The sequence below is a fragment of the Rhamphochromis longiceps genome, linkage group LG8 (genome assembly GCF_057381845.1).
Source record: "Rhamphochromis longiceps isolate RC_006_pf linkage group LG8, R_longiceps_female_GT1.1, whole genome shotgun sequence".
Taxonomy (NCBI): domain Eukaryota; kingdom Metazoa; phylum Chordata; class Actinopteri; order Cichliformes; family Cichlidae; genus Rhamphochromis; species Rhamphochromis longiceps.
In genome coordinates, this window is record NC_140564.1 from 24,895,683 (window position 1) to 24,918,538 (window position 22,856).

General features: G+C 38.7%; 1 protein-coding gene across 1 annotated transcript in view; it reads right to left on the reverse strand.

Annotated features, from left to right (window-relative positions):
* The window catches only part of chst15b (carbohydrate (N-acetylgalactosamine 4-sulfate 6-O) sulfotransferase 15b), a 40,099-nt gene that overhangs the window by 4,445 nt on the left and 12,798 nt on the right, over positions 1–22,856 (reverse strand). Inside the window, exons 2-4 of the mRNA XM_085416677.1 lie at positions 8,942–9,547; positions 7,237–7,576; positions 3,346–3,486 (exon numbers count right to left, since the gene is read on the reverse strand). Of these exons, the coding sequence (XP_085272803.1) occupies positions 3,346–3,486; positions 7,237–7,576; positions 8,942–9,382 (922 nt within the window). The 5' untranslated portion in view covers positions 9,383–9,547. The remainder of the gene's footprint in view (positions 1–3,345; positions 3,487–7,236; positions 7,577–8,941; positions 9,548–22,856) is intronic.

Genomic DNA, 22,856 nt, shown 5'->3' on the forward strand with positions numbered 1-22,856 from the left:
AAGTAAAAACATGCACACATACACAAAAATATTGTGCAGTCACAGACACTTTTAGTTTTTAGTGTAAGGCTCATTATTTGTGTTTTTTGTGTATTTTTACCAAATATACACAGTACAGGATCCCTGTTAAATTACATCAAATTACTGTTATATGTGTTATCTTACACCTAATAATCTAAAACAACATAAAAACATCATACTAATACACTTTTGTATTGTTATTTTAGCGTTACTATTCTTATCACCATAAACGTATTTTATTGTAAAATGTGATGTTGATTGATATTTAAAAAAACAAACAGAATTTGGTATCTCGTTTGGCTTAAATGTAAACTGGCCAAATGTTATTAATCACTGAAAGTTGGGTTTTAGATGGTGGACAATACAAAATAAACAGTTTGGTTATTAAGAAATAATGGGCATGTATTGGGAAAACCATTGTTGTTGTTGTTTTTGCAACTAATTTTTAAGCCTATTTTCATTTTTCATTTCCGTTTTAGTTTGTCATTACCTGCAAATGATTGTCTGAGATTTAAATCGCACGTTGTTATGAAACTTGAAACATACAGCCTCTAAATTAAAGCTTGAAGTAAAACATGAAAGCAAAGGTCAATAAAATGAGATGTTCTAAAGCAAGTGCTCAATGGGAGAAAAAAGAAAGAAAAAAGACAAACAGCAAGGGCAGCTAAATAGTACAATGACTGCAGTCTTCAAATCCTTGTCCAGACTGGTGCTCATACCAAGTCAGAGGACATTGTTTCTCAAACAATTTAGGACCATAAACTTTATCAAGCCAAGCTGAGAAATGATATCCTGGATTCATTAGACTGTCTGCGCCTTCATTATCCTCTTATCTGTGAAGCAAAGCTGTATTTGGAAGGAACACAACAGGAGCCTTATCTGCCTCCCTTCCTCAGAAAAAAAGGGACGATAGCCAGGGCCTATTTTTTTGCGATGAAAACGGTGAGAGCGAAACAGGATCACTGTTAATGCTGTTAACACATAAAATGATACACACTGTGATCAAGTCTATTTAAAGGTCTCTGTATCCATTAAAAGGGCTTATTTTGGTCCAGAGGGAGGGCTGTACAGGACAAACAAATGCAGGAGCCAGACTGGTCTCTCTGGTGTTTCATAGTGGCTGGGTCTTGGCCGGGGGTTGAAAAGAATCAGAAGCCCAAGATCCTGGCCATAGGCCTGCGCCGTGCTGGGCTCTCCCAGGGCATCGTGTGAATACTGAGTGGGGTTTTGCTCCCCCACACCCCTCTAACTAGGATTATTTATTTGAAATCGCAAACAAAACAGTGCAACATGCTAAGCTGCACCCAATGCAGCGAGCCAAGTGTGAAAAGCCTGTTGTTGAAAATTGAAATCAGTTTTTCTTTGTGACCGAGCAATTTCTTTGACACAGTGTTTAAGCGATGGAGGGGGAAAAAAGACAGAAACAGATAGTTGCAGAGGGGCTGGAGACAGGATATGCAGATAGAGGAAGGAGGTTTGTAAGACTTCACCACCCCACTGCGGGTATTATTGCTGTCCTGACACACACACACACACACACACATTCACACACGCATGCACACAAAACAATGATTCCCTTATACAGCACTTCAGTGAAGTGGCTAAGTGAGGCAGACGGAAGTCCAGTATTATTAAGCTGTTAGAGCCTCTCTTTAAGGCTTAGTCACTAGCTCGTTTAGAAATACCTTCCCTCACTGAAGTGAAAGTGGCTGCTACAGAGCGGCCCCATGCTTCATCCTCACTACCTGCTGCTTTAATAGTAGTTTTGTAATATTGGACACAAGATTACAGGCGAAGTTTAAAGTGAGTGTCAGGTCACCCCAGGCCCAATGCTATTGGCTGCAGCCCGACGAGGGCACAGAATGCTGCAGGACCACGTTCTATAGATGGATCACAACAGATACATGACCCGAGTAATTAATAAGATTCTCAGTAGAGAGTGGGGAACAATAGCTGTTCCCTGAAGCAGTGAAAGAAAACAGGAAGACAGAGGTTACACTCAACAGGAAATGTTTCCGCTTAGAAAACTACCAAGAGATGCGATTAGCAAGAAGTCAGGCAATGTTTTACACACTATCGCCTGTATCTTGTTGGCTTAGCTACCCAAAAACATGTTATTCTGATGATAATCAGTCTGTAATAGTTGGGTATTTTTTTGTGTGGGGAAATGCTGATATGCAGTTTCCTGTCATAATGTGCAACTCAAAGTTTGATTTACTGTGCTTGCATAGCACAAAAAGTGCAATATGATATTCAGTGTTTGCATTCTGCGCAATCTTAGTTCATATTAAATGCAAAATGTAGCTGGGTCACTTTGGAATATGAAGGTTTTGATGACAGTTAGATTTGAACTGGATCAAGGAATGATTTGTTTGAATTATACCTGCTCCTGTCACCTCATATTACTCACAGTGTATTTATTCAAGAGACATTTCATTTAAGAGCATCAGTTCTTGTTTTCTTGTTCAAATATTGCAACAGTCCGCTTCAAAACTTTGCCTTTGGACTCAAATAAACCACATAGATTTGTTCGTCTACTGCGCAAAATTGTATGTCTGCCCTGAGACGGACTGCTGCCCGCACAGACATCTTGTCCTCTAACTGAACCTCTATATCGTTGCACTCAAGTCATTTCTGTTTGCTTGCAAAACTTCCACTTCTAAATCTCTGCTCCTGCTCCCAGCATTTTGCATAATGAGTGACAAACCAATTGCCAAGTGGTTAGTACTTATATCACATGGCTGCTAATCATCTGAGCAATGGGTACCAGGTTTTATGACCTTTCCCTGCTCTTTGGCAGTCCTTGTTAGATCCATTAAATTACTGCAATGGGACATAAACCAGGAAGGTAATGTTGCTCACATCCACTGGAGGCTGCTGTGCAGTAGGCATAGGGCAACTACAGTATATGTAGGTATTCAGTTGTGCTGACTGTTTAATTCTAAAGATTATAATCTTCCATTGTATAACTTTTAAAGCCTTTGTTAGCAAGTTACAGTAGCACCAAGTAGAAACGACACAGAGTGAATTTTCAACCACCCGGAAATTAAACTAGATTTGGGCCAGATGGTGGATTTGAACCAAGGACCTTCTTACTGTAAAGACCACCATGCTGCCCAAAAATATTTTAAGTCTATTTTATAAATCTCGGTCCCAATATGCTACTAAGACGATAATTATCCATGTTATCCACACTGGCTAACAACTAGTGGTGCAGAGCCCAGTTGGAAAATGCTTCAATAAATTTTAATTCGAAGTGTTGCAATAATATATGTTATAATAGTTTCATTTCTACAAATGGGAGCTGGCTGTCATCTCACTTACCTATGATCATATCAGGTTGGCTGGATCTCCTGGTATTTGCTGTGAGGTTGCCCTGGATTTGGTAAGCAGCCTGATCGAACAAGTCCAAGTAGTCTTCCACTGGGTATCGATCATGGAAGCCCTCACTGAGACGAATGATACCTGACAGAGAAAAAGATGTTGACTTTAGGCAGGTATATTTTAGAATTTTTTGCTAAGTTATTACACTTAAAAAGCTGTTGGAGTGGATACGTTGGCTTTAAATGGGATTCTAGAAGCAAAAGTGGGTGTGTTTTCAGTCCCGCCTTCTTGTTTCTCTACATGTGTTTCTGTGCTCACACTAAAGGGGGTCATTAGGGTTTTGTTGTTGTCCTGACTGCAGGATGACCTAATAAAATCCAAGTAAAGATCCAATCCAAATTCAGCAGGGAGTACTGTCTCTGATCACTTTCTCGTCTTTCCAATTAAAGGCCAATGTCAAGTTAATCCTTAAAATGCAGGACTAGCAAATGCGTTTTCCATCTTAGCTGCTGTGGTGTACATTATAATTATAATTTAGTAGGCTATCGTGGAGATATGGTTTAGGACTTGGGAGCATCCATGCAGCATAAGGATAATGAGGTAACTCAGGCGGCTGTTACTTTCAGCGATGCTTTGATGGTGTCCTATTAAACCACCTTTTCTTAGGAGGAAAAACATGATTAGAAAACTCAAGTAAACTCTCCAAACACCCAGTCTGCATCATTACTCATCCAGAACGGTCACACTTGTATGAGGTGTGATGGCTCTGGCGAGTCTTGCTTCAGTGCTTTTCTTTTTTTCCCCCCGTCCCTGTGCTTTTTCATATGAATTAGGCATAGAGCAGTTTTCAAATAGGCTGTGTTTCTTGATGGGAACTGTACACAACAGACACATCTGCTTAAGATTCAAAATGCTCCTCCAAGAAAGTTATGTAGCACGGATCGCATCAAATCACCTTTTTACTGCATCGACCGAGCAGCGCCTCGAGGGGGATCAAAATAAATAAATACAAAACAAGACCATTTGAATTCTGAGAGCTCTCAAAGGATGTCTTAAGAGAAAAGTGCTGATTAGCAGCCCGAAGTTCATGACTAGAAGGAATAGAGAGAAAGAAAGTGACAGCAAAGATGAAAGCGCACCCAACGAGGGGGAACAGTAACTGAGGGGGACCTGTGTCCTTGGGATATAACTGCATTTGCTGCTATGCAACATCACAAGCAGCAGAAAACACGGAGCATGAGGCAGACAAATTAAGGCAAACAACTCATCTACAACCCACAGCTTTACGAGCTTCAAATAATTATCAACTCAGATTAAACCCAACATATTAAAATAAGTATTGCATGCAGACTGATCAATCCACCAATTAGGTTTTGTGAGTCTCGAAAGGATTAGGGGCATAGTCAGCAACTGGATAAACTTCAAAGGGATAGATTTGGCTGTGACACTTAAGCCTCTTTTGATATTTGTGGTGAGAATTTGGATGATTTTTTTTCCAAAGATTGTGGCCAATACTGTATGTAGTGCCCTTAACAAGGAGTACACCAAAGCCATGAGTGAATTTATTCAAATCATTAAGTAACCTTTAGACAGACAGCTGCTGGAAAAATAAAATGTCAAATTAGTCATTGTTGAGGAGAAGAATAGCCCCCATCCCCAGAAATCACGGTGAAAATCGAGCACTCGTATTGCACTCGTGTTATAGCATAGCTTCATTTACTAAAAGATAATTATAAAATAATCTGAGCACTGCATATACAAAATTCAGTATAAAGCTGTTGTGTTATTGACTTCTGATTTTGAAATCAGAACTGAAAACAGAGCCATCGGTCAAAAGGCAGATCGCTCCCCTAAAGTTTAACTGCTGGGCTTTGTATTTCTTTATTTCAGGCACACATTAGTGAGACGCACGCGCTGACTCACTCGCTGATGTCCGCATCCTGGGCTGATGAAGGATTCCCATTATTCATGAGTCTTAATGACTCTTTCAGTATCAAAGAGAAACAAAAAAAACCTCATAGGTATGATGATCTGCTTGTTTAGAGACAACAATGCAAGAGAGAAAAAGAAATCTTGGCCTACTTAAGATTTTTACTACAAGCCTTATTATCAGCTAAATTTGTAATTAAAAATATTTCAGATGTAAGAGGAAATCGAGTAAAGCCTTCGTGGTGTCTAAAATCACTAAATCAAACCAAACAAGCGATTTAACATTCAACTTAAGGGTGTCCAGAGGGTTTTCTTCTCACATGAGGTGCATTCAGTCTCACTCCCGGGTCTTGCGTATCTTTTAATCCCATCTGTGATGGTGTGGTGGTTCTTTTTATATCACAGATGCTCGTGGAGGAAGAACACCACAATGTCAGGCACACTGTTAGAACTGCCATACGACCCAGATGTCTGCTGCGAGGCGGCTCTTACTTCTTGACGCACAGGGTTTTCTCTTTGTTTGTGCAAATGACTTGTTCGAGTTACCACCTGTTCAAACGCCTTGAGTGCCAAAATTATAAGCCGGAATTTTGGCAGTAATTTGTGTGCGTCTAAACAAACAAGCCAATATATTAACAGATAGTGTTAAACTCTCCATGAAATTGGCCAGTATTTTCACTATTTATCCATTATTTATTCAATATTCTATCCAATAAGAAGTAACAACTTTAATTGCCTTTATGCAACAGCTCTATCATAAAATGGAAAGATTTGTTGTGTAATTAAATAAACCTATAATTGCTCTGTTACTCTTTTCAAGGAGAGTGTAAAATTCAAATTTATGCACAGTGGGAACAGCCCAAATGATGCACCTAGAAGCTGAGGGAAGCAAATTTCACGGTAGAGAGATGTGTCGCAAGGAGCGACTGCAACATTAACGTGCTAAACAAGTGCAAAAAAACAGCATGCGTGGGTTCAGTGTGCCTGAAGAAGCTTCGGTTGTTTTTATGTTCCTTTCAAGTGCTTTCTACCACAGAGATGAGTCTATGTCACAGATGACAATAAAGCACAGTTAATCTAGATCCTTCTGCGTATAGTTCTAGTCGAGCTGTTAATGAGCTTTGTTAGCACATAAGCTTAACCACACATACCAAGATGAGAAAGTTGCACTGGTAAGAGTCTAATGAAGGTGTAGAAGTACGCAGGAGGGGAACAGGGAATGGTTATAATTCAAATTGCTGCATAAAGATTGTAAATATACAATTAGGGATGTTGATCTGGGTCAACTCTCAGGCAGAAAATTAGCAGTTTCTGTTAATTGTAGTGCTTTTGTTTTGAGTATTAATTTCCCTGTAATTATACTGTAATTGCACTGGGAAAAGCTTATATAGCACCTTTCTTCTTAATTTTAAGCACTGAAAGCACTTTCTACTATAAGTCTCATTCACCCAGTGACACACACATTCATACAGTGCTTTTATCTATCCCTAAGCACTTTTATCTAACATTCACACAAACATCAGGGGCATCAGGGTTCAGTATCTTGCCCAAGGTTACTTGGGAATATAAAATATATTAATATAGATACATAATACGCTGGACAGCCGGGGTAGAAATTGGTAGAAAGCCTGAGACAGCTGGAAACTGAACTATATGGAACTAAATGTAAAAACAAATACATAAATGTGTATTTGTTTCAGAAAAGTCTTACTCTAACATTATTGTCAGTCAATACCCAAAGAACTCAAATTACCTACTAAAATATGCAGAAACTGTGCAATTCACGCATAAAACAATATGATGATAGTTATAGCATAGACAATTTCAATATTATGTCACTTAGTGGTTTTGTGGGGTCCACTGAGGCTATTTTACTGCCAAAATAATGACAGTGACTTGAGCTTAGCATATGTCATGGTCCCAGGCTCCCTTACCGCTCAAAATTACGTGTTCCTTACTCACCAAAACGTTTGCGGGTCCACCAGTGTGGCTCTTTGAAAGTTGTGAACTTCACGTCCGGGTGCAGCTTTAGTCTATCATACAGGTCTGTTGTGCCGCACTTTGGCTGACCAATGATATAGAAATAAGGAAGGCACCGCATGCGGTAGAGTTTCCTGTTGTGATGAAGCAAATGTTCGTGGAAAGTGTTCCTCAAGTGCTGGAAAACTGTTCTGAAGCGCCGCGAATAGCGTCCATATAAGTTTGTCCTGTATGGGTCGGAAGTGATATTCCCAGTGTATTCCTCATACCAGCAGGGGTTCTTGACACCAGGCAGAAATTTGCGAGGGATAACAGAAAACATCTGTAAATGCAGAGAAAGCAGGTTGCATCAGTCTGTTAGGCCATTTAGACATTTCACGCAAAACTTTTTGTAAACTCTCAATTATCATCGCACGGTAGAAGATGAATATGTTTGGGGTTTTTTGTATAGCCTACAGACCATTATTTTGGTAGGACTAGGCAAGCACTGTGTGCGTTCATGACAAGTTTGTGCAGCTAGAATGTGGTCTCTGGCAAATCAGACTTATAATAAATTAGAAACACAAGCAAGTGGCTTCATGCTAAATTTGTTGAGCAATGTTCCAATAAACACCAGCACACTCTATCATATCTGTACTGCTGATGCTCAGCCACATAGTCCAGCCATTCATACCTTTTTCCTTGTTCTGGAGGCTTTTTTGCATTCAGTCTGGTCTTGAATAGTTAAAACGACCATTAGCTGAATTGTGTTTGAGGGACTGATTTGGCCAGAAGGGAACATTGCAATTTGTGGCCATAAAAACAATCTAACTCAGATCCATTATCCACCCTCACACTCACAAAAAGAGCTTCAAATTCATTGTTGAGTAAGTGTGGAGGTGCAAACTCACAAAATGTTAACTTTCATTCTGGTAATTTTGTAACCAGATTAACCTCTAATCTCATCTCACACTTTCTGGTAGCACTACACATGAGCATGCATGCATTCATTCACATTGTTAAGATGTTATTTTTTTCTTTTTGTTGATGAAAGGCAGCAAATAATCACGTCACTATGACTTGCTTGCACTTTGTAAGACGTGGCTACTTTAAGGACAATTAATGCCGGATCCATCCACAGATGCAGTATTGATTGTCCTGCAGCCACTCTCTCCAATTCATTAGGTTGTTCAATAAGAAATTAGTTATATTGCAAATAGCCCAAGCACAAGCCATTATCATTACGATTAGCAATTAATTGAACTAAGCTTTGAGGTGAGACGAACAGTAAGAAAGCCTCAAGGCCAACATGCTGAAGGACCTCGAGATGGCTTTGAGCTTAAGGGGACCTATGTAATTATCTGGTTTGGCATAAAGAGTTATAGAAGGATTTCAGTGCAGGTTTATCTCTTTATGAATTAAATTAGACACTGTAGCCAATGGGGAATTACACCAGAGTAGCCGTATTCAGCCCTGGGTAGACAGCATGTAGGCAGGAATGCTGATTTCAATCACCTTTTCAACACATTTAATTATAGCACAAGGCTCTTCGGGCTGATTAAAGGAGTAATATAAATAGTTATATAGTACTGAAGTATGAATTTAATCAGTTTTAAATAAATCAATTTTGTGATAGCATTTGATATCCAAAGCCAAAGTCCATGCGTTAAATTGGAAAAAGAATATATAGAATAATTTGGATACTCACATGTGGCTCACTCTTAACCAGTGCTTTAAGCTCCGGAAGCTGTCTACTGCTCTGAAACTCCACCTTAGATGCAATGGATTTGACCACCATTTTAATATGTATGTAATCCTTGACCGAGGAGAGATTAAAGGTTAAAGGTCCTGGGCTGACCAGGCTGCTGAAGTGATAGGGAGAAGGGGTGAGGAGAAGGCCCTTTTTGTCCCCAGTCAGAATGTATGAAGCCGTGATGAGGAACATGACAGCCAGGCCAAACAGGAAGCTGTAGACACGGATCTTTCGGAACCACCCCAGGTTGCTCCATCGTCTTGGTAGATCCCGTTTTACCTCCAGAACTGCAAACAGGTTCATAGGTGTTTCATCCACCTGCAGGAGTAGCGGTCTCTTGCGGTAGTCCTCCACCGTGGAGCCCAGCAGGCTGTACTTGTAGTCCATCTGTGTCATGATGTCCACAGCCTGTGAGTCCCGGGCGTCCCAGCTCAAACACAGGGAGGTGTTATGGAGCAGGAGCCTTTCAGACAGGATGTTTTGAGATGGGTAAATAGCCAGTAGTTGATATCCATAATGGGTTATGGAGAACAGCCCACCTCATCCACTGACTTCTGCTAACTAAATGGAGAGAGACAGAGAAAGAAAGAAAACTAAGTGCGATGACTAGGTGTCAACATTATCTCACTGTTTTCATTATCTGGCTGAAATATTGTAAAAGAGCAGAATTATTATAAAAAAACTCATTTAAACCTCTCTGATTGTGTGAAATTGTGACGTTGCTATATTGTAATTACCTGCTGTGAATACGAAGAAAATATAAAATTGCAGCAGCTCACAAAATGTCAACATTTCTACCTCAACAAAGCGGTATAATCATGAGAAAAATGTAACTAATTGGAATGACTTCTTAAACTTCCTGTTTCAATCAGACATTACAGCAGCGCTCTACTCATTGTCCATCCTCCCATCCTTCCTGTGCATTGGAATCACAATATGGAAGAAACGATAAGGATGAGAGAGACATTCAGCCCAGAAACTATGAGGCTCTCACGGGGAGGGACATAGATATAAGAGATACGCAGCCGGGCCTGGACCACAGGAGGGATTATATTATCAGAAAATAGTATTCCTCACTGTGAAGTCACTTGGATCAACACTCACCTGCAGATAAAAAAGAACGCCAATGTCTAAAGGGTGAAAGAAATGTTGATCTTTAAAGATAATGCTCTCGCAGTACTACCTTCTGGTTTTATCCTTGAGGTTTTCTTTGTGTCTAAAGGTAAGCCATAATGATTTGCTCTGAACAAAATACAGCAGGATGACAAAAAGGATACTTTTTAAAAGGGTGAGCAGAATGATTTTATAGCTGAAGGCTTTGGAAATGTTTCCCATCTTCACACTTGGAGCTGCATATATATATATATATATATTATACCCATGCAGTTGAAGCTGATGTATGCCATTCCTGCTCTTGCTCGCATACATCATAAGATAAGGGCACCGTGGAAGTGAGTCATTGCTCGTCCTCACAGCTGCTGATATTGTCTACCCCCAGCTACCCATTGCAGCTCTGTATTCCAGCAGCTTGCAGGCAGAGCTGATAAGAAGACGGAGTGACTGCCTCCCTGCTCAAGCAATGTCATTTACCCCCCGCTGGGCCATCAGGTTCACCCCACAGCAACAGTCTTTCTAGGAAACAGGTGTCGAAATAACAAGCTCTGCTCTGAAAAGGTTCCTTTCCAACCTACAAGAAGTTCACCTGACAGTACCTTCAGTTTGGAAAAGAAAGACGCAGATGTAAAATATGTTTTTGCTTTACGCCAGCAAAATAATGGATCTTAATCGATAGATTCTTCAGTTAAAGGATTGTACACTATAATCACAGCACTAAAGTTAGGATGACATTTACAGAATTAGACCTAACAAGCCCGCTGATTACTGTTGATGAGCATATCACTCTTCTGTATCACTCTTCTGTTCTGTTCCTTTATCAGTCAATTGGGGGTCATGGCAAAGACTACAAGGATGAAGGCAAAGAAAAATGGTGCATGAGGGTTACATATGAAGAGAGATCGAGACAGGTAAAACAGATGGATGGAAAATGCAAAAGCAAATAAGGGACGGTGTCATTGACACAACAATGTCACTCTCAAGGGAAGTTGCATCTAAATCAATCAGTCAGCTAGCTGTAGCAGTGGGTGACTGGCAGCTTGACAAATCTGCTATACTCATAAAGCAAATATGTTGCTCCTGTCCATCAAGTATGATGAAATAGCTTAACTGGAACTGAAATATGTGTAGAGGGCAGTGGACAAAGAGAACACAAAGTTGCATCATCTACCTTTTTCAGCTGATAAACCTTTAAATCTGTAATAATTAAAGCATGGATTTGAAGACTATCTGCACTGAAGGCCACCCGTCACATTCATTTTTCCACCTTTAGCATCCTTAATGCCTCTGAACACTGCCTGTAAGAAAGTAGCTGAAAAGTTTTTTTGCAACTAAGTTTTAAAGCATTAGTAATAATTCTTTCAATAATGTGTAATTAATCTATATTAAGCATTAAAAAATCTTAAACTATTATCTGGCCACTAGCTATTCAGTTCAATTCTTCCTATTAAATTCAGTGTACTGATACTGTGTTGCACCAACAACAAAAGTCAACCAAACAAATTTAAAGAGGAAACACAAAAATCTAGGTATAGTTTTACTGCTGATATCTATCTGTACTGACATCTATAAATAAGAGAAACACCCTTCAATCATCAATATTATTATGGGTGTTGACTTTGCATAGTTTGTTCACCAGCTTCCCTTGGCAGCACACATGTTTGAAACGCCACAGACACAACAACCAGCTGAGCAGAATCGCGTGAAGCATAAATAAAAAAAAAAAAATACAAATAAATATTATGGAAATCTGTTTATGTTTCATGTCTTTAAAAGAAGAAGAAAAATGGCATAAGAAATATTGGATTTTTTTTTTTTTTAATTGACAAATATTGGTATCTGTCCTAAGAGTCCTATTGATCGGGCTCCAATGCCCTGCAGCTTGTGAGTAGTGAGACTAAACCTCTTTTGAAGAAAGAAATCTCATCTGCAAATATGTCTTTACTCAAATGTAATGCAAATGACTGTGTGTGTGTTTTTTAAAGATAAAACTTGATATCAGACTAGGCTGAGATGTTTTAGCTATGAATAAAAAAAAATTGTGTGCATCTATCTGAATAGAACAGATTTGAGTGCAATATAGTATAAAACCATTTGTGTGCGTGTTCTAGTATAAAACCTGTTGAAAAGCTTTTTGTGCGTGCATCAGTACTTCATTTTCAGGTCTTTTTCAAACCACAGAATAATAAGACTGGATAAATTTGATAATACGATTTCGTGCTTTGTAAAATTAATAATGATCACTAAATATTTAATAAATTATTATCGCACAATCAATATCACCAGTAGTTTCAGATTTTATTTGAAATTGGCACTGAGAAATGAAATATCACTCATGTAGGGAGACCGCAGGTCAGGAAACTGGTTTGGTTGGAAAGATCAAACACATAACCACACAGATAATTACAGTTATTATGAATTTGAGTTAACTTTGAATACATAAGCCTCAGTAGTAGTGGTGTACGTGCTGCGCTGACGGCTCCTTCCCTGTGTGGTACAAATGGAATTGGCCACAGTCTTAATAACTCATGAAAGCGAGGCCTCTCCATACTATCTACCCTGTCATTTAGGGACATATCAGCACAGCCAATCAGGCTGATTTGTTTAAAGTCTGCTGTCTGCTTTCCTCCAAGCTTCCCATCCCGGCTCTGGAAAAAAACAGCCCTCCTCACACCAGCAGTTAATTGCTATTCTCTTTTGTACTTTCCCTTCTTTCACAAACAATTATTTTCTTTGTGTTTATTTCTGTCAATACAAAAATGTTTCTTTGTGTGAAAAGTTGCTGTGTGTAACTCATTTTTTGGCCAATCTGAATCTATTGTTGGCGATCACTATCACGCTATTGGCTGTAGCAAATCAAATTTAAACAGGCTATGCTACAGCTTTTCTAATGTTCTGAAGATGAAAATTTGCTTTCTTTGGTATTGATTTTGCACACACACAAAAAATGGAAAAGTGGTGACACAAAAGCAACATGTCCATGCGTTTTGGTCTCATTCTTAGAGAAAGCGAATGACAAAAACACTCAACAGCCCTTTAACCATTCATTGCTCAAACCACAGCAAGGAATTATTGTTATACCTGGCTGGAGAAACAGTCTGTGTAGCAGAGAGTGCACTGTCCTACTTCCTCAGCTCTCTGATATTTCAAATGGTGGAAATTAATTGCTGGCCTGCTGATGGGCCGTCTTTGTTTTGATTCAAAGCAAACCAGTAGTGCTTTCTCAGGCTACGGAGAACTCACAGGAAACGTTTAAAATACCATCGCTGTCTTCATTTTTGACTCATGGAGAAGATTAAAAGGCCTTGTTTCTACTGGGTTTAGCACTAACCCATTTTCAGAGGAAATGCTTTCTCTTTGAAACATTGTGCAAGAAACTCTTGAAGATGTTCCGCAAGATAAGTTGGCCGAGTATATGTTTGTGTCCTCTTGTGTCTCCGGGCGTTCTTAAAATGTCAGACTATCTTTTAATATTCAGTGCTGTTTACACTGCACGATAGCTAAAACTTCACTTATCTGGAGAAGCAACAGGCAGATTAGAAGTTGCACTCGTGGCTGGGATGCAGTGAAGCGAAATGCTATATGAGGTTTTGCACAGGGTCAGTTGATAAGCTCAGGCGAGCCCGATTCATATCACCAGAAAGACTCAATGAAAAATGGTTGAATCCTCAAGCATTTATTAGTCACCGGAAACCCAATCCATAATCAAGTGTTCAATCAGAAATGTGGGTGATGAAGGAATAAATCAAGATAGAAGGAAGAAAGCAAACATTTATATTCTCTTGTAGTGTTGGTCCTTATATAATCTCCCTATATAGTACCGCCTCTGCCAACAAGTCAAGTTGCACTTTACAGCCATGTAAATCCAAACATACATGTAAAGATGCCTTCAAAGACATGTAATACGTGGGCACCGAATATTAGTTTCACAAATTCAAAATGATGAAAAATCTGGACATTTCTTCCACTTCTGTTCTGAGGCTATGGTGAATAATGGCCAACAGTATGATGATGCACTAAAGTTGACCTTTGAATATAGCTCCAGGGCTCGGTTGTGGGACACAAGCCACTGTACTCCTACTGCCGGTCCCAAGTCTGGATACGTTGGGAGCCTAGTGTCAGGCAGGTCATCTGCTGTGGCGACCTCTAAACAGAGCAGCCAAAATAAAGAGGAGGAAGTAATGTTCACCTTTGAATCTGTGGCTTATAAAGTATTATCAATCATCATTGAATCACATAGATTTTCCAGTGAATATGGCATAAATGAGTTGTCTTTTGTCCTGTCTTCTTCCTGTTAAAAGGGAGTTTTTCCTTCCCACTGTCACCAAATACTTCCTCATAGAGGCTCATTTGACTGTTGGGGTTTGTTCTATATTATTCTAGGGTCTTTACTTTATCATATAAAGTGCCTTCAGGTGACTTGTTGTGATTCGGTGCTTTATAAACAAAAACTAAATTGAACACAATCACACCAAGTGTAACATGTGTGTATTTTATGAGGCTTTTTTTGGGTTACTATGTGCACCAAAATCTAATCAGTTCAGTCCAAGTGAAGGGTTGTTGCAGATGTAAAGAACATTTAGAAGCTATCAACAATATCTCAAATTTATTAGAATGGATGGACTAATGAATGGATGGCAGAGTAATGTACAGTCCCGAAACAATCCCAAAGACATAATGCCTCTAGCCATGGCCATCGACAGCATGGAGGTATAAAAATAGATGAACATAAGTGGAATATGACAATACCATAAAAATGAAATCTACTGCCAGCTTTCCTCTGCGGCAACAGAGCCAGAGAGCTCAATACCATTGCATTGCTCAAGGTGCAGAGAAAAATAAAACATGAAAACAGTATGACAGAGTGGACTGCAAACCCTGCAGTGGAGTCACTTGAGAGACCTTGAGAACAGAACAGCACATTCTGTCCAGAGAGCACTTCTGGGCAGCTACCCAGAAGTGCTCTCGACAGGCTGATTCCAACTATCCATTGTTATAGTGAAGAAACGGTTTATCATTCAGGGACGATCCTGTCCACACACCATTATAAAGTCATTTCCCTTTTAGGACCACTTACAAAATAAGCAAAAAAAACAGAAGAACAGAGGAGACAGCTAATGAGCCTACTTGCCTGCAGACTCCAGGCAACTTCCTGTTGTGGTGTTTTGTACAAAAACAGCTGATAAGTTAACTATAAAAGCCAATAGAAGCTGAAAACGTGAATTTACTGTACGTTCACATCTGTGAAACCATCTGGTCCTTCTTACTGCCTCACCTCTCTTAACATTTCCAAGAGACAGGAAGTTGAATTTGGTTGAAGTCCACCAAAAACACAGGAAGTACTGGCAGGGGAAGAATGTGATAGAAGTAGTAAGATGGAAGAAGAAAGGAATTGTAGTTGCTGTGTCAGCTGAAAAAAAAAAACGTTTTTCAACCAGGCCACTCACAATAATTAAAGTTCAGCATGAGGCCACTGCCAGGGTGGTACAGCCATTAAATGCTCTCTGACATGTGACACTGCGGCAAATGCTTGATTGGTCATATTGGAATTGTGATAAATAGCTGCTGGTGACAATGACACTGCCTCCTTCTGTGCTGGGGCTTTTTTATTCTGCCAGGGTGATATAAAGGGACAGAAGCTCTCTTATAATAAATTATGCATGTGTCTCATATTTAAATATTAATTTTCCATTAACATGTTGTCTATAAATCTACAGATGAGTGTTTAAAAAAATAGCAAGGCTTCAAACCTGAAAATGTTGTGTAACATTTTGTTTTCCTGGTTTAACAACCTGCTTCTGCTAAATTGTGTGAGACTGTGGGTTACTGGAAGTAGGACAGTGTGGGTTTTTTCAAACTATACTAATATCCATTAAACCACTGATCTCATTCTCAGAAGCAGTGACATGATGTTTCTTACTAATTTTTCTTAATACGGTATTACACAAAATGTACTGACTCGAGCAGCTACAAACATTTCTCTTGCAATAACTATCTCTTATAACAACATCTTTAAGTTATATTAGGTTTCCATAAACTTTGCTTTCCTATAATTCATCCAAACATATAAGTTGTATATAGAGTTGTTTACATAGGTATTTTTTATAATGCCTGGGAAATGTATAATCTAGTACTTACTTACTGCGTGACTTACTTACTTAGTAACTTACACTACTTAGTGATATTTATATATTAGCATCCTTAGGGTAACGTTGGAATATTTTTAGTGATTTCTGTTATTGTAACGTGATGTATGCTAATGTATGTTAGGAGTAATACAGTATATGTATTTGGTGTATATTATCTGATGTTTCTTGTATGTATGTACAGACATATCCCTCTTTGACTCGATTTTAACAATTTTCTATTGATTTACATGATCAAAACCTTTGGAGGCATTGATGAAACACATGAATATTGATGAATTCTTTCCTCAGACAACTTTGGCTTTAAAGCCAAACTGATTTCATTTAATTGCTCCTTTATTCAAGAGGTGTCACATGTTTTTAACACCAGATCCCGTTCCGGATACAACACTCCAGGGATTTGTGCCACTTCTTGGGATCTTTTACTTGTTAGGAAAATTTGTAAACCACTACACTATGGAACTACCTAATATGCACATTTATGTATATTAAAAATTGGATTTATAATAGTATACATAAAATTAACACAAATAATTCTTTTTTCTGTTTAGTTCACCCTTCCAATTTTTTTTACTTGCAGTTACTAACCTGAGGCCATTAACTTAATAATACTTATCAGACATCTGTATGCACAAACACATGATAAAGATGAGAAGGAAAAATAAATGACATTACTTTCTGGTTTGTTGAGTATCCCTATGGCATTAGATGAAAGGAACGCCAAGCTCCAACATGTGAAAAATTTACTCGCTTGATGTTATTATGTATTAAACTCCTTATCAGATGTAATTACTCATTATTGAAGATACGTGGGTGTGCAGCCCCATGGACAAGGAGGGCTTGATCAGTGAAGTCCAAAAACAGAAATCAACAAGAAGCACTCGGAAAGCTCAAACGTCCCCCAAGGCGGCTCACTCTCTGGATAGTATTTATGGTCAAGGGAATAGTATTATATTTTGTATGCAAACATTTTGATTTCTTTGTTATTTTTTAAATGTACTTTAAGATGTTTGCATTGCAGTAAAAATCAGATAAACATTATCTGGGACATTATCAATGGATAAGCTTATCCAGGGAAAAGTCTAGGGGTTCCCAGGCCAGCCGATGCAGTTAGGGTCATACATATTTAGACACTGACACAAGTTTTGTTTTGTTACCTGTTTACTAAAACATATTCCAATTATAATTAGATAATGGACATGGGCATAATATGTAGCCTTTCAGCTTTCATTTGAGGGTATCAACATTCAAATTGGATAAAGGGTTTAGGAGTTTCAGCTCCTTAACCCTCTCAAGGCAGGCGTTGCAGATTTGCAACAGTTAGAAGCTAACAACCTGATTACCCCACATACATATTTTATGAGTTTTCTTTTACTCAGAAGTACCACTGCAGGTATTCTTTTGTGCATTAGCAACAAAAACTTAATTTGAGCCTGAGAGGGTTAACATGTGTCGCCCTTAGCTGTCTCCTTTCAATGTGGAGGAGCAGCAACTATACTCAGAGTTCTCTTGGGAGAAATTTACTTTGGACAACTGAGGGAAGCAACTCATATAAGGTACCCCACAATTGCACCTATTACCATTTAGTAATTTGACTGATAATGGCACTAGAGACATTTTTAACCCACTTAGCTTAACAGTTTTGCGCCCTATAGCTTTTGGATTTGACCTCACCATGGCTATGTCCACATATTTTCTATGCAATCTGAGTAAACAACAGTAGAGCTAATATGCTGTTGAGTGTTAGAATCTGTAAAAACAGACGGTGAACCTTTTTACCCATATTAATATATTTTTCTAAAAACAACAATTTAAATGTAATAAATGCTCATAACGTGGCAAAAAGAGAATTATTAGCTTTAACTTTGATGTGTTTATTTGAAAGCAACTGAAAAAGGCTGGTTAGTGCAAATAAAGTGAGAACCAAAGCTATCTACTGAACCATGAAATTACTCCTTAGTATAGTTTGGGATTACAAGACAACACTTGGAAAAGGGGATTGTATTATATTGCATGTCTACAGTGTGCCACAAAGATGTCTGATAATAGAGTGAGCAGGAGCACCCTGACCTGTCAGATATGTCACTCCTTCTCCAGCACCCCCAAAGGTCTGTGGCCCAGTTCAATCATGTAAATTACAAGCACACATAAGAAAAACAAGGAGAAGATCTGTATTCACTGTGGCTTAGAGTGGATTCATTTGTCATATTACCCAAGGAGAAGTCATCCATCACATTCATCCGGATCACACACTCTGTGGCCCAAAAGATCTGAATCTAATCCCCAGGAAGTCAATCTGACCTCAGCCTGACCAATGAGCACACAGGGTCAAATTAACAAACACAACCATCAGCCGCTCTCACCCCCGAGGAGGGTGGTGAGAAACGTGGCCTCTGCCCTGCATTCATAACTGCTTCTCAGCTGGGATCTCAGACAGCTGGAATCCCAGTTCAGCACTTTCCACTATCTTATCTTTTATTCATTATTTTAATTTCAGTGGCAGCACCTTCTGAGGTGAATAAGTGCTTATGATGGCGTCATTAAAAAGCAGAGAAAAACAATGGCTCCTATTTAAATTATTGATTGTGGTAATGGATATGCTGTGAAGAGCTGTTCTGGGCTCCAAACAGAACACAAATGATGAGGATAAACTAGGCCTGAAAATGATAACAGGGAAAGTGACAGGTCATGTGTCTTATGATGGGAGTATACTTTACATCAAACCCTGAACAAGGGATGATGGTTTTATTTGAAGAGCTCTGTCTTTAACACAATAAACAATTAAGGTGTATGTGTGTGGATAAAATGGTGTTTCAAACTTGAGGGGCATATGCAAAACAGTGCAGCGTTAGCACAGCAGTTTCAAACGAATAATTTATCAGGATGAACTTCGATGTGATGTGTCTGCAACTTATTATCTAACTTTAGAAAATTTATACCCATGTGAGTAAAAATAATTCTGAAGAGATCCTTGTGTGCATTTCAGCATTTTCCCTGCTACTGTTCTTTTTCCCCTTTGTTTTAAGCTTTCTAATACTAATCTTCCAGTCAATTAAATTCAGTTTCTCTGTTCTCTTTTATCAAGTGTTTTATGTCTGTCTATGTTCCTTTATGTTGATTATTCTTCTTATTTTTGTGAAATATTAATCCGTCTTGCTGACAGATTTTGTGATAAAAGAGATCCAGAGATCTTGAATACAGCACTAACTTGTCAGTAAGTTGCATGGAATGGGGAAGAAGATGTCATGAAATACTAGTTTAATTCACAGTGACTGGTTTTTCTGTTTGTGGTGGTAGAGATGAGTTCAAAAGAGTACAAACCCACATAAACTATATTACTTATCCAATTCAATTTAACTCGATTTTAATTATATAGCACCAAATCTGCTTTATATTGTAAGGTAAAGACCCTGCAATAATCGAATTACCCCCCTTGAACAAGCACTTGGGGACAGTGGGAAGTAAAAACTCCCTTTTAACTAGAAGAAAACTCCATCAAAAACATGCTCAGGGAGGGGCAGCCATCTGCCATGACTTCTAAAGTACAGAAGACCATTTTATACCACATGAGGTGCTCTTCTGTATCTTTTAATAACAAAGAATTTGGGGACAAATAGCACATTTGAATCACCTGTGAGTCACTCATTTTGCAGATGGACACCAAATTTACCTGATAATTATCCTTCTGCTCTGTAGCCTTGGTGATCTCAGCATAGCAACAATTAATGAGGTAGATCTCAACAGAGATGCTGTCAGAACCCATATTTGTGATACCTTAAAGTACCGTAATTCTGACCACAAAATATTTTCTGTCTATCATAGGTACTGTAAGCAGAATGGGGTAGTATATGGCTACAAGTAGTCTGTTGTATCTTTACATGCTGATGGATGACCACAGGCACAGGGAAAGTTCATAGTATAAAAGATGGACATAGCTACTGTGACGTCAGCCACTGGTTTCCAAAGTCTCATTTCGAGGTCTTGAGAGGCTAAAGCTGTCTGCCAGTACAAATACAGTAACTTGAACCTGAACTCCGATGCATAGATAACCAAGGCATTAAGGTGCAGGGGGATAACTTATTTCCTAAAGGCAGTATGCAAACAATGCTATCATGCTTTTCAGATCAGGGGAGGAAATACTTCCAATTTAGGAAAGCACCAGAAAGTCCAGCATCCAAATCTGTTTGGATTTAAATGGTAAAAACAAATAATTAAAAAGGTGAATGTGCTTCAATTCAACAACTTCATCCAATATTAGTCTGAATGTGTTATCTTTTGAGACAGCTGACATTGCTGTTACAAAATCCCCCACGTTCCATAGGCTTAAATGTTTGCAGTGGTTAATGCTATGCAGTGCACATTTAAGTAGGCAGGATAATCATTTTCTTTTGCTATCAAACTGGGTGTCAAGTTGGGTATCGTGACATCCCTTCGTCTCACGTTGTTTAAAATGAAGGCAAAAGGAATGTGCAGTGTTGTTTTTAGATTATAAGGTGGATGTTACACCTGGGTGGACTGCTCAAGTGAACTCTGTGTGCCTGTTTGAATAACACTGAGTGTAATGAGAGTAGCTGTTAGTGGAGGCTTATGTCTGGAATTTATAATTGCTAGCAATGCATGTTGAATATGCAAGCCATTAACATGTATAGGATATTGTGCACCATCAAAATCACCTGTTTTCTTGGAAGGTAGAGTTTAAACATAAACAGATAATTGTCGAAATTAGCTAGTTTCGGTTATTTATAATTTTCAGCCATTGTAGCAGCTGTAAATGTACCTATCTGTTATTTGATCCCAATATCAAAGTCATTGTCCCCAGTGAGTGAATCCCACCGTCTTTGGTGACACAACAGCACATTGCCATTGCAATTTTAAAGTAAAGTTTTTGTGCTGATATTATTGTCAATTTTTATGTGTATTATACTGTCTGGTAAGGTGTAGATGATTAAAATAGCAATAATGCAAGTTGAAAATTCAAGCCACAAACCTCTATAACATATCGGACAACATCAGAATCCCAACAACGCACCTGTTTTCTTATAAGTTAGGTTTAAAAAAAGACTACTCACAAACAATGCAAGATAGACATAGAAAGTTTCAAACTTGCAATAACACTTTTGTAAAAACTTCAAAGATCTGTACAAGAGATAAAACTACAAACAACTACAAGATGCTAGAACTTGTCCCTTTTACCTAATCTGACCTCTTCTTTCAGACATCCAACTTTTCATTTGTTCAACAATCCACCAACACCTGGTCCTACTCGCCTCCTCGCGCTTTATGAGACCTGACAGGCAAACTCTCTACATGTGGACCAAAGTTCATTCCACTGTTAACCTCCATTCTGACAAGAAACAGACAGAACAGAGGAAAAGGAGTTGGTAATTAATCCAATGGGAATGTTTACCATTTCCAGTGGAATGCCTCTCAACCCACAGAGCGGCATAAAAGATTTTGATCCCTACAGGCTCGCAGAAAAATTCAGGGGAAACTATATTCAGTCAATAACACTTGTATTAAAAAAGAAAACATATGCTGTGGTTAAGACTGTCAAGACTAAATTTAGATGTAAAACAATACTGCAGTTGTATTTTTCCATGCTCAGTGTCTTGCCCAGTGACCCTCTTAACAAACACATCTGTAAATGCTATTTTATACTTTGGAATCACGCTACACTTCAAAAGGGTGAACCACTACTAAAATACGATTTTATGGAGCAGCTGTGCATGCATAAATATATTTAAGGTTTGGTTTACACTCAGTGGAATTTGGTGAGAGTCCAGGTTGAGAAATTAAAGGACCTATGCGAAAATTTTCATCATGTTTTCTTCCCCAAAACAAGGCATGAGCATTGAATGTTTTTAGAAAGCAATTCCAAACTATTGTAGTCTTTGACTGGAGCTGAAACAAATAAAGTGTTGGACAGATAATTATCTAAATTAGATTCGATCTCATTCAAAGTGTATTTTGTTGTTTGTTTATGCAGTAGTGTCACTTGAGCACCACGGGGAATGGGTTTTACATTGCCCTATGTAGGAAACGCATTGAGAGCACAGGTGGAGAGAATTAGAGCCAGGAGGAAGCCACACAGATCTTTCAACCGTGTGGTTTTTGGTTCTGATGGTAGTGTCGTGTTTTTATCTGTTTTTGCACTGTGAATTTGGCTTTCAGTCATTCTCTCAGATTTGTCTGTTTTTTTGTTTTTTTGTTTTTTAAGAATTAGATGATAAAGTGTTAAAGGTATTGGCCATGGTGGACGTTAGTTTATTTCACCACAGCAGCTTGGAAATTACTTCAAATTGAGTCAAGTGGCCTTTTGGTGCTTGGATCATCACTACAATGACATGGAAACCAATACAAATATTTATGGTAACCCAAGTTTAAGGATCAGAAAATGTTTCCTAACACTCTGATGAAAGCATTGGGAGCAACTTGGCATTCAGTATCTTGGTCAAGGATACTTGACATGCCGAGGTCAAACCATTAATAGATGACCTGCTGTGCTGAACCTCCTGAGCCACAGCCACCCCAATATAAATATATTTAACTAGCAAAAGATTAAATAACAGCATGAGTTCAATGAGTTCCCCTTTTTCCCCAGCTCGATTAAG